General features: G+C 58.0%; 1 protein-coding gene across 4 annotated transcripts in view; it reads left to right on the top strand.

Annotated features, from left to right (window-relative positions):
• The first annotated feature begins 567 nt into the window (after positions 1-567).
• Positions 568-12,372, top strand: part of VAV2 (vav guanine nucleotide exchange factor 2) — a 231,062-nt gene continuing 219,257 nt past the window's right edge. For 3 of the 4 annotated variants that reach the window (XM_024251692.3, XM_054519342.2, XM_054519341.2), the window contains exon 1: positions 568-917. In XM_024251692.3, coding sequence (XP_024107460.1) covers positions 714-917 — 204 coding nt within the window. In that variant the 5' untranslated portion in view covers positions 568-713. 4 annotated transcript variants of the gene reach the window in all.

Below are 12,372 nucleotides of genomic sequence, written 5' to 3'. Positions count from 1 at the left end.
CTGGACCTGGGCTTGCGCCGCAATCCCCGCCCACCGCAACTTTCGCGGGCGGTAGCGGGGCAGGAAGTGGGGGGGCGGGGGCGGTGCTTGGGACGCGGGGAGGTGCCAGGCTAGTGCTCCGGTCCCGCCCCTGCCCCGCCCGGCCGTGGCCGCGCCCCCTGCGCCCCCAGCGCCCCGGAGCCGCGGAGCTGCCTAGCCGCGGAGTCGTCGAGTCGCAGCGCCGGGCGTGGGGACTGCGGGTGGGGCGAACAAAGCGGCGGCGACGCGGGCGGCCCAGGCCCGGGACGCGCGGAGCGAGCGACCCCGCCGGGCCTTTGTCTCGGGCGGGGCAGGAGCGGCGGCGGCCGCGGGGCGCCCCGAGCGCAGAATGCGGCGCCCGGCGGCGCGGATTGGGGAGCGCTGCGGCGACTGGCTGCGTGGAGCCCGGCCCGGGGCCCGCAGGCACTTGCGTGTGTGAAGCGGGGAGATCCGGCGCGCTGCCCGTTGCCCGCCCCGCGGCCGCACGTGGGCGGGAGCGGCGGCCCGAGAGGAGCCCGAGGAGGAGGAGGAGGAGGAGGAAGAGGAGGGGACGCGCGGCGGCGCAGCGGGGGACCTGGGGCAGCCCGCGCGAAGCCCCGCCCCGGCCCTGAGCCCCGCGCGCGCGGGCGGGATGCCCCGCGGCCGCTGCACTTTGGCTCGAGCACTGCCCTGAGCCGGTCGGGCCCGCGGGCGCCATGGAGCAGTGGCGGCAGTGCGGCCGCTGGCTCATCGACTGCAAGGTCCTGCCGCCCAACCACCGGGTGGTTTGGCCCTCGGCCGTGGTCTTCGATCTGGCGCAGGCGCTGCGCGACGGGGTCCTTCTGTGCCAGCTGCTGCACAACCTCTCCCCCGGCTCCATCGACCTCAAGGACATCAACTTCCGGCCGCAGATGTCCCAGGTGAGCGCCCGGCGCGGCGGGAGGGCCCCGGGGCTGCGGCGTTGGCGCTGCCGGACGCGCGGACTGAACGCGGAGGTCGCAGCGGCGGCGGCCCAGGCGCCCTGGCTGGGGCGGCCGGGCTCCGGGACGCGGGCGGGCGGCTGGAGGGTGCGCCCCGGGCCTCCGAGACGCGACCTCTGGAGGCGCGAAGTTGGCCAAAGTCCCTCCAGCCTGGGTCGCGCCGCCGCCGCCCCGCACTGCTCTGGTGCGCCGGTTCCGCGGTCTGCGCGGCCTGGGATGGGGGAGGCTCCGGCGCTGCGCTCGCTCTGCGGGGCCCTGCGAGTGTCCCCTCATTCCCCAGGGAGCCTGCCGAGCCGGGTGTGCGCGTCGTGGGTCGCATCCTCGGGCCTCGCGCCTCCAGGCCGGACGCCGGTGGAAGAGCGTGCGCTGTCGCTGCGCCGGCCCGGGGCGCGGGGCGGGAGCCCTCGGGGCCGGAGGGAGCTGGGTTCGCCCCGGGCACCGCCCCCTCGCCGGCCTCCGCCTCTTCCCGGACCCGGACCCGGGCCACTTGGCGCCAGTCCTGGCTCCGGGATCGAGCCGCCTCGAGGATCCCTAGGGCCACTTGGCTCCAGTCCTGGCCCCCATCGCTTTCCCAACACCCCCACCCCTCCTTCGGGCGCTGAGTGTGGCCTTTGTCGCGGCGGAGGCACGCGTGCGGCCGCAGGGCCAGGCAGGAAAATGCCTGCCCCGCCGAACGGAGCTGCTTTTCTTGGTCTCTTAAAGGGAGCTTGGCTAAGACTTGAGAGAATCGAGGCTTCCGTCCTGTTCTCCGGGGGTCGCGGAATCCTTTACGGGAACAGCTTAGAAAAAGTCGGGGGAGGCAAAGGGGGTGCCAGCCGGGTCCAGCCAGCGCCGACGAGGCGCGACCTTCCAGCCAGCTCAGCAGCCCCTCACCGCGCGCAGTGGCAACTCCTTGTGGAGAGAGACCATTCACCATTGGGACTTAGGACGTGGTTCCTGGGAAGGAGGGAGAGTGAGTCACCAGCGATTCCAGGCTGGGCTGCGAGGCCTCTGCCCTTTGGCGGTGACTACGTTTCCTAGGAGACCGGGCCCTTCTCTGCTGGGTTGGGGGGCGCTGACAAAGGCAAGCCCTGAGGGGAAGGGGCCGCCTTCCCACTGGGTAATGATTACCCAGCACTGCCTGGACCGGCTTAGCAGGAGCCCTCAGGGGCCTCCCTGGGAGCCAGCCCCTCTTCCCGCAGGATGCCAGTGGTCAGGTGCAGGTGGCGGAGGTGGCGGTCACCGCTGCAGAGAGCTTCCCCAGTTCTGTTCTCAGAGCCCCACGGGGACTGGGAAGTCTGGACTCCATTTTATGGCTGGAGAAACTGAGGAGAAGGGTAGCTGTGGGGGAGCAGGGCTGGGCCTCGAACCAAGGCGGCTGCCTTTGGTATGAGTTCCAGGGGCTGCCCGGGCTGACTTGCTCGGTCAGGATTCCCTGCTGCTTGCAGGCTGGGGCTCAGGGCAGAGGCAGGGCAGCTGGGTCCGCACAGAGGAGGCTTGGGAGGAGCCCAGCCTTGCCTGGTGGACTCGCTGGGTCCGGGGGCTGCCCCTCCCCAGCTGTGGTTTGGGAAGATGGGAAGAGGAGGGGGCCGTGGCTGTGGCAGGTGGCTTGGCTCAGCCCCTGCACTGGAAGTTCAAGCCAGAGACTTCCTGGGGTCTCTGGAGCCATTGGCCAGGCAGCAATACGAACCCTGATAGAGGCCCTTTGAGCCCTGCTGCTGGGTGGGTGGACGGGTGTCTAGGGGTCGCGCTGCTGGGCCGGTAGAGGGGTGTTTAGGGGCCCTGCTGCTGGACTGGTGGAGGGTGTGTAGGGGCCTGGATGGTAGGAGGACCAGATGGGTGTGTGTCTGTGTGGCTCTCCACTCTGATTGAATCCTGGCACTGTTCCCTCCCAGGTAGGCAGTGACCTCCAGAGCCTCAGTTTCCCCATCTCTGTCATGAGAACAGTCATAGCAGTCCCCTCTTAGCCATGCTGTGAGGATTTGCTAAGGGCAAGCACAGAAGGCACACTCTTAGCACAGTGCCCAGGAAATGACCATCACCTGGACACTGGTACATATTGCCCTGTGTAGCTGAGGCTGATCTTGCCATCCACTCCTCTGTCCCGTGGAGGGTGGGCCACCTTTGTACGGCTGTTGCCTGCACAGGGATGGCTGCAGGTGCTCCCTTAACCCTCACGCTGGCTGTGACGGCCCTGCCTGTACATTCACACGTGGAGAAAGCACTTTACTGCATCTGGCTGCACACAGGGGTTGGGAGAGGGACTTCGTTTCTCTGTATTGCTGGTGTTTGTTATCTGGGAAACTCACTTTTTTTTTTCTTTTTGGAGATGGAGTCTTGCTCTGTCGCCCAGGCTGGAGTGCGGTGGCACAATCTCAGCTCACTGCAACCTCCACCTCCTGGGTTCAAGTGATTCTGCTGCCTCAGCCTCCTGAGTAGCTGGGACTACAGTCACGCTCCACCACGCCCAGCTATTTTTTTTTTTTTTTTTTGAGATGGAGTCTCGCTCTGTTGCCCAGGCTGGAGTGCAGTGGCGTGGTCTCGGCTCACTGCAACCTCCACCTCCCGGGTTCAAGCAATTCTCCTGCCTCAGCCTCCTGAGTAGCTGGGATTACAGGCGCCTGCCACCATGCCCGGCTAATTTTTTGTATTTTTTTTTTTTTTTTTGAGATGGAGTTTTGCTCTTGTTGCCCAGGCTGGAGTGCAATGGCGCTATCTCAGCTCACCACAACATCCACCTCCCGGGTTTAAGCGATTCTTCTGCGTCAGCCTCCCAAGTAGCTGGGATTACAGGCATGCGCCACCATGCCCGGCTAATTTTGTATTTTTAGTAGAGACGGAGTTTCTCTATGTTGGTCAGGCTGGTCTTGAACTCCTGACCTCAGGTGATCCACCCGCCTCGGCCTCCCAAAGTGTTGGGATTACAGGCGTGAGCCACTGCACCCAGCCTGTATTTTTAGTAGAGACGGGGTTTCACCATGTTGGCCAGGCTGGGCTCGAACTCCTGACCTCGTGATCCACCCGCCTAGGCCTCCCTAAGTGTTGGGATTACAGGCATGAGCCACGGTGCCCAGCCTACGCCCAGCTATTTTTTGTATTTTTAGTAGAGATGGTGTTTCACTATGTTGGCCAGGCTGATCTCGAACTCCTGACCTCATGATCTGCCCGCCTCGGCCTCCCAAAGTGTTGGTATTACAGGCGTGAGCCACGGTGCCCCACCCACACCCAGCTCTTTTTTGTATTTTTAGTAGAGACGGGGTTTCACTATGTTGGCCAGGCTGGTCTCGAACTCCTGACCTCGTGATCTGCTCACCTCAGCCTCCCAAAGTGCTGGGATTACAGACGTGAGCCCCCGTGCCTGGCTGAAACTCATGTTTCTTAAGGGGTGGGGATGGGAGAGGGAAGAGGTCATCTCCACTCTTGGTGGTTGGGTCATAGACAAATCACATCTGCCCTTTCTTCCCTGCCCTGCTGTGGCCTAAGCACAGCCCTAGGTGGGTTGCCACCTGTGTTTAATAGGTGAGGCCTTCAAGGTTCGGAGAGGTTGAGTGACTCCCCATCACCCCACCACTCCTGCCCAGAGCAGTAAGTGGCAAAACCAATATAGAGATTGCAGTCTCCCTCCCAGAACTGTTTAAATAAATGATGACTGCAGGCCTTCCTAAGCTAGCTTACTCTCTTGTGGACTTTCTGAGGGATGTCCCTGGCCTCATTCTTGGGTTTTGGGTTGTCATGGTGTGTGTCTGTTTTCATGGGGTGGCTGGGGTGGGGGGTGGGTGCCTGTGATCCCTGGCTGGTGAGTTGCAGGGCCCCTCGAGGGCACACGGCGAGGAGTCGCCCACCTCCCTGCCAGTCATGGCATATGGGGCCGTCTAGCCCGGAGGCCTGCCTCTATGATGTTCCTTCCTTCCAGAATTTGCCCTGGCTTCTCATGGTGACATCCTATTTTCAGAGGACTTGGAGCGTCCCTCCCACTTTGAGTTTAATCTGGGCTGGGTTATTTGCCCTAATGGAGCATCATAGCAATGTGCATTTATGCAGCACCTTCTGTGTGCAGAGCCGGGTGCTAGGAGGTGATCACAGAGATCCCAGTTGCCCACCTGGTTATTTCTTCTGAAGCTGGCAGGATCTACTTTATTTTATTTTGTTTTTTATCCGAAGTGCCTGGAAGCCCCGTGGGTTTAATTAAACTAATTGGGTATGGCCACAATCTGCTGACCCTAACAAGAGATCGGGTATGTCTGGAGAAGCTTCGGTTGGGAGGTCCTGAGGTTGCCTGTGCCAGCATCTGCAGTTTGCACCCTTAAGGTACCACCCGCCGCCCAGCCTCTGACTTGCCCACTTTGCCCTGGTGGCCTCCTCCCCATAAAACAGATCAGGCAGCCATTGCTGGGACACCATGCAAAGGCTTGGCCCTGGGCCTGCCAGAGTCTGTCCCCCACCTCCACCTCAACTCCTTGTGCTCCCTGCCTCTTCCCGGACACGCCAGCCTGGCTATAGTTTTGGCATGCCCTCCCCCCCCCAGGCCTTTTTGATGTGTGCCATCATGAGCTGTGCCCTTGCTGGAAGACCTTATCTCCTTCTAGCCTGGTTCTTCCCGTAGGAGCTGGTATAGGGGCTCCCTCCCCTTGACAGCCTCCTTGGGTTTCAGCCTCTCCCCACCCTGTCCTCCACGCGCTTTGAACCTCGATCTCACTCCACTGTTCCAGGTTTCTCTCTGGCCTCGTCGTCTCCACTCTTTGTTTCATTACACGGTACCCTTGCTGCTTGTTCTGCAAAACTCAGCAGATGGACAGCTGGAGAGTGTGAAGGATGATCCTAACGAGAGACCGAGTGTGTCTGGAGCACCTTTGTGTGGCTGCCCCCCTTCCAGGTCTGAGCCCCTCCAAGGCAGGGCCACGGCTGGGCTTCCTCCTCTCTGGGTCCCTCAGAACCGTGTGCCTTCATTCGAGAAATAATAAATAAATAAATAAATAATAAATAATAATAATAAATAAAATAAATAAATATAATAATAATAAAACCCTGCTGTGTGCCACGCAGGCTTTGTGCCTGCAAGGGGAGGGAGAACAGGCTGGGGCTGTCCCCGCTCTCATGAGGCTTCTGGTCACGCAAGGACCCCGGTGGATGTTGATGAGGTGATTGGTGACTGAAAAGCGACACGAAAGTACCCGAAGGGCCCCCAGTGCCAGCAGAAGGGGCTTGGCTGGTGTAGCCGAGGTCCACAACACAGGGCTGCTGGGAGCAGAGGAGGGAATGCCAGTTGTAAGGAAGACAAGGGCATCTTTTCTTTTTTGGGGGATAGATTTTATTTTCTAAAAAAATTTGAAAATATCTCAGTCGTAGGAAAAGTTACGAGTACAGCGCAGGTAACTTTTTCTTGAACCATTTGAGGGTAAGCATGGGGCATCAGTGCGTTTCCTACAAACAAGGGCATTTTCCTCTGTAACCACAGCACCACTGTCTCCGTCCAGCCAACAGCAGCAATCCGTGACCCGTCCACTTCTCTACAATTGTCCTAGCAAATGCCCTTCACAGCATAGAGCAGCCTCAGGACTTTGGGCTGCCTGTTGCTGTGTCCCCCTCTGTCAACCTGGGGCTGCTCCTCAGCCTTTCTTTGACGTTCATGACCTTGACTCTTTGGAAGGTTACAGCCTCCTTTGGTTACAGAATGCTCCCCCATCAGCAGGGTCAGGCCATGCACCTGTAGGGGTCTAGCTCAGCCTCCACGCTCCATCCTTCTTGCCTCCTAGCAGGTGGTGCGGGGCTTGGCTTTGCCCCATTGCGGGTGATGTTCTGTTTAGTTACTTGGTGAAGGTGGAGTTTGCTTGATTTCACTGTACAGTTACTTTGTTTCCGTTTGCTGTTAACACATACTTAAAGAAGATACTTTGAGGCAATATAAATATCTTGATATTTGCTTCTCCTTTTCTCCCTCCTTTCCTTCCTCTCTTGTCCTTCTCTGCTCATCTCTCTCAATCTTTTCTTCCTTTTCTTCTCATCCATCTCTGCTTTTCTTTTCCCTCTCTCCCTCCCTCATTCTGTCCCTTCCTGCCATGTCTCCAGTTTGGATTATGGTTTCCTATTTTATTCCATGCATATAACCTGTTACCATCATTATTTATATATATTGATGCTCACATAGTCTCAGGTTTGAACAGTGGGAACTGTGTTACACCAGCTTGCTTCCCTGTGTCTTTTGATTCGTCCTCATCATTCTTCGAGCTGCAGAGGACATGTGAATACCGTGCCTGACTTTCTGGCTGGTAACCCAGGCTGGTCAACAAGATGTTCCAGGCTCACCTTGCATTTCCATTGTCCCAGCTTAGGAACCAACTGTTTGTCCAAGGAACTCTGGTTCCTTGGTAGTGGAGAGGGGTATTTAGAAGGCAAGATCAGGGCCAGGTGCAGTGGCTCATGCCTGCAGTCCCAGCACTTTGGGAGGCCTAGGTGGGCAGATCATTTGAGGTCAGGAGTTTGAGACCAGTCTGGCCAATATGGTGAAACCTCGTCTCTACTAAAAATGCAAAAATTAGCCAGGGGTGGTGGCATGTGCCTGTAGTTCCAGCTGCTCGGGAGGCTGAGGCAGGAGAATTGCTTGAACCCGGAAGGCGGAGGTTGCAGTGAGCGGAGATCGTGCCACTGCACTCCAGCCTGGGTGACAGAGCGAGACTCCATCTCAAAAAAAACAAAAACAAAACACACACACACACACACACACACACACACACACACACACACACAAAATAAGGCAAGATGGGATGAGGTGTGCTCAGTGCTGCTGGGGTGTTCCTGTTTCCAGGCACTCTCAGTGTTCACACCTGGGGAATTGGTGTATGTATGTATATGTATTTATTTATGTATGTGTCTCTGTGTCCATATATGTCTATACATGTTGACATGGGTGTTTGTTTTCTGTCTATATCAGTGCTGCCAGACAGAAATATAATGTAAGCCACATCTGTATTTTCAGAATTTTGGTGGCTGCAATAAAAAAGCAAAAAGAAATGTGTAGCACTGATTATAATAATATATTTTACTTAATCTATGCTTTTTTTTTTGAGACAGGGCCTCCCTCTGTTCCTCAGGCTGGAATGCAGTGGCACAATCTTGGCTCACTACAACCTTTGCCTGCCGGGTTCAAGTAATTATCACATCTCAGCCTCCTGAGTAGCTGGGACTATGGGCTTTTGCCACCACGCTTGGCTAATGTTTGTATTTTTAGGAGAGATAAGCCTTTGACACGTTGGCCATGCTGGTAACCTATGCATTTTCAACAGGGGCATTACTGCTCTTGAGGGGGCAAAAATAAAATCTTTGGGGATGAAGAAGTATTCTTATTATGAATTATTTTTAGAGACAAGGTCTCACTCTGTTGCCCAGACTGAAGAGCAGTGGTGTGATCGTGGCTCACTGCAGACTTAAACTCCTGGGCTCAAGGGATCCTCTCACTACAGTCTCCCAAGTAGCTGGGACTACAGGTGTGTGCCACCGCGCCCAGCTAATGTTTTAATTTCTTGCAGAGATGAGAGCTTGCATGTTGCCCAGGCTGGTCTTGAACTCCTGGGCTCAAGTGATCCTCATGTCTCGGCTTCCCAAAGTGTTGGGATTACAGGCATGAGCTGCTGCAGTCAGAAGAAATCTTATTTTCACAAATAAACTACAGATGTGCATGCCACACAAAACACAGAGACAGACCAGGTGCAGTGGCTCATGCCTGTAATCCCAGCAGTTTGGGAGGCTGAGGCGGGCGGATCACCTGAGGTCAGGAGTTCGAGACCAGCCTGGCCAACATGGTGAAACCCCCGTCTCTGCTAAAAATACAAAAAATTAGCTGGGTGTGGTGGTGCACACTTGTAATTCCAGCTACTTGGGAGGCTGAGGCAGGAGAATCACTTGAACCCAGAAGGCAGAGGTTGCAGTGAGCTGAGTTCACGCCGTTGCACTCCAGCCTGGGTGACAGAGTGAGACTCCATCTCAAAAGAAAGAACAAAAAACCCACAGAAACAGTGCATCTGCAGTATTAAAATTTCTTTCAGGGAGGGAGATTAGGAAAAATATCTGAAAAGGCTCCTTGGAGGGACAGTAATGAAAATGAGGGTGAGAAACTCTCATCTTGCAAGCACTGGCATTCCTGCTGGGCAGGAGCCAGGGAGCATGGGGTGGGGTGGGAGCCCTGGTTGTTAGTGACAGGGACTGACTGGGAGTGGGACTTGAAGGCTGTGTTGAGTGGGATTCCAGGCTCAGGCCTGGGGTCAGCAGGAAGGACCCTAGGCTGCAAGGAGGGCATAGCCTGGCGTTGGCGAAGAGAGAGAGTTCTCTGCCGAGTGTTGTGATTGCAAAAAACAACCTGGCATTGGTGTGGGGTAGGATGAGACCGGGAGGAATGCTGGGTGTGAGGTGTGGAGGCCGCCGTGAGAGTGACCTGCATCTCCCTGCGGTTTGGGCCTTGGAGATGGGTTGGGGCCCTGGCATCAGGGCGGTGGACTCCTGGAGGCAGGACCTTCTTGGGGGCCTGGTGTGGGTGAGCATCCGCCCCACCCCTGTGCCTCTGTTGAGCCCTTTCTTGCTATGAGGCACAGGTCATGAGGCTGTCTCCTCCTGGAGGAAATCTTCCTGGTCTTCCTGGAAGGATGCTGGGTTCTGGCCTGGGTGGTGGGCAGTATGATGCCCTCTTTTGAGGAGACTTGTGGGGACACATGTTCGTCCCTGTGTCCAGGCCATGTCTGTGGGCTGTGGTTTCCCAGTTTGAAGGGTGGGACTCCCAGGACAGGGACAGCGTTGGCAACCCGGTGGGGCCAGTGTGGAAGACCCTGGCTTTATGCAGATGCCCAGACCCGAGCCCCCAGCTGAGGCCCCAGCAGGCCTCCCTCCTGACTGCTCCTGAAGTCACCTCCTTCTCTCCTGGTGTCCCAGCCCAGCCACTGCTGTCTCTCTCCTAGAGCAGGCAGCGGTCTCTCCCGGTGTCCCAGCCTGGCCACTGCCGTCTCTCTCCTAGAGCAGGCGGTGGTCTCTCCCAGTGTCCCAGCCCGGCCACTGCCATCTCTCCCGGTGTCCCAGCCCGGCCACTGCCGTCTCTCTCCTAGAGCAGGCGGCGGTCTCTCCTGGTGTCCCAGCCCGGCCACTGCCGTCTCTGTCCTAGAGCAGGCGGCAGCAGATGTTCCAGCGCAGGGCTGGATGGTAAATATTTTAGGTTTCGTGAGCCAGACGGTCTCTATCACGACTATGCAACTCTGTCCTTGCAGCACGACGGCAGCACTGGGTGGTCTGTAAACGGAGGAGCGTGGCGATGCTCCCATGAAGTTGATTTTTGTAGAATGAAATTTGAAATGTATTATCATTTTCACATATCATGAAATATTATTCTTATGCTTCCCGCACCACCTTGCTCAACCATTTAAAAACGTAAAAACCTTTCTTAGCTTGCAGGATGTACAAACCCAGGCGGCAGCCAGAGACTGCCGCACCCTCCTGCCCCGCCAGCCAGAGTCTGCTGCGACCCGTCCTAGGTCCCCTCTTGTGGCCTCCTGCCTGGCCAGCCTGGTCGGCCGTGCCCCGTCCCAGGTGCCCCTGTTGCGGCCTCCTGCCCCACCAGCCTAGTCTGCGGCCACGTGTGCCGCAGCCACGCACAGTTTGGTGCTCCTGCCCTGGAGGCACCCCCCTGCCTGCCGTCGCCCCTGCCGAGTCTCCCTGGCCTTCGGTGCCCCAGCCTCAGGCACACTGGCCACCTTCCTGTGCCTCCCGGTTCAGGGCCTTTCCCCTGCAGTTCCCTGGAGGGGAACCTTCTTGCCTGGCTCCCTGCTGCCGTCTGCTTAGAGGCCTGTCCTGGGAAGCCTTTCCTGCCCCCAGGCCCGCTTGAGTCCCCTGACAAGGGCTCTTGGTCCCCCGGGCTTTCCCCTTCCGGGTCGCACAGTTTGTTGCATTTACTGTTCCGTTTGTATCTAAAGCCTTTGGCAGGGGCTGGTCAAACAGGAAGTGCTCAGTAAGAGCAAAGCTTTCTCCCAGGCCCTCTTCGTGCCAGGAGGCGGGTTGAGCGCCTCCATGACCCCCACCCCCACCCCCACCCTTAGGGCAGTCTAGAGGGGGCTTTGCTCTCAGCCCCATTTTCCTGATGGAGGCCTGGCTCCTCGTGTCTGGAATGACACTGCCAGAAAGAGATCCTTGGAAATGCTTGGAGACATGATGAGTGGCCCGCAGGGGCGGCAGTGGGGACCACACTCGCCTGCTCGGCCACGCTTAGCATCTTCTTGGTGGCCGTGTCCCTCGAGCTCAGCCTCCTTGTCTGAAATGGGGTGACGGTGGCCACCTTGCAGACTCTTGGAAAGATTTGGTGCAAAAAGTGTGTGCCTGGTGCCCAGCGCAGTTTCTACCCCACAGCAGGCCCCACTGAGCCTCAGGACTCGGCACCCTCACCCCGAGCCCAGTGGCTCACTCCCAGAGAAGGACACTGGCCCTCGCCCGCCGCCTGCCCTCCCTCAGTATCAGAGCAGAGTGCAGCGGGCGGCCTGAGGGAGTGGCTCTCTTCCTGAGACTGCCGCCTCACCACCCACCTCTCTTCCCCTCCCCTCTGGCCGCCAAGTGGAAGGTGAAGCCCTGGGCACACTGCTGGGCACACCTGGACACCGCACTGGTATAGTGGGGGGGGGGGTGGCTGTGGTCGCTAGTGCCTGTCTGCAGAAGGAGGCATTCTGGGGCAAGCAGAATCAGGTGAGCCAGATGGTCCTGCAACACCTAAGTCTGAGATGGGGAAGGGAGCTGTTAATAGTCACATGAGGACCATGAGTGAGGAAGAACCTGCCGGCGACGCGGGATGCTGAAGAAGGAGCCTCACCTCGTCTCCTGCTTCTCCCCAGGGCCTCCTGGGTTGGACTGGGCAGAAGATGGGGCACGTGCAGGCTTTACTGTTGGCAGGGTCAACAGCAGGCTGTGCTAGTCCTCAGCAAATGCGGTATTTAGATCCCTGGGGGCAGGGTGATGGTGGAGAGCTTCCTGGAGGAGGTGGCACTTGAGATGCCCTGAAAAGTAGATAGCTTTTGGTAGCTAAGGGTTGGACACACGTGGTTGTTCTACAGAGAGGGCTCTGTGTGGCCACAGACTGGAGGCGCTGCTACACTGCTTCATCTGGATCATTGCTGGAAAGGGTGTTGCAGTTTTTGAAATCCACGTTCCAGCAGCAGTTGGGGCAGAGGAAGCTGCATGCCACCAGCTCTGATGATTAGAGACATAAGGCAGCAGCCACCGCTCACTGCAGAGCTCGACCTGTCTGGCACTGGGCCACCTGCTTGGTGTCCTTCCCTCTGCCTTGCAGGGGATGGTGTTTCCCTGCAGCAGCAGATGAGTCTGAGACCCAGGGAGATGCGTGATAGAAGGTTCCAGAGAGGTGGCCATGCCCCATGGCTGGCCGGGCAGCTGGGTG

Source organism: Pongo abelii, chromosome 13, assembly GCF_028885655.2.
Source record: "Pongo abelii isolate AG06213 chromosome 13, NHGRI_mPonAbe1-v2.0_pri, whole genome shotgun sequence".
Taxonomy (NCBI): domain Eukaryota; kingdom Metazoa; phylum Chordata; class Mammalia; order Primates; family Hominidae; genus Pongo; species Pongo abelii.
Note: the sequence above shows the minus strand (reverse complement) of the source record. Positions and strands in the feature narration are given on the sequence as shown.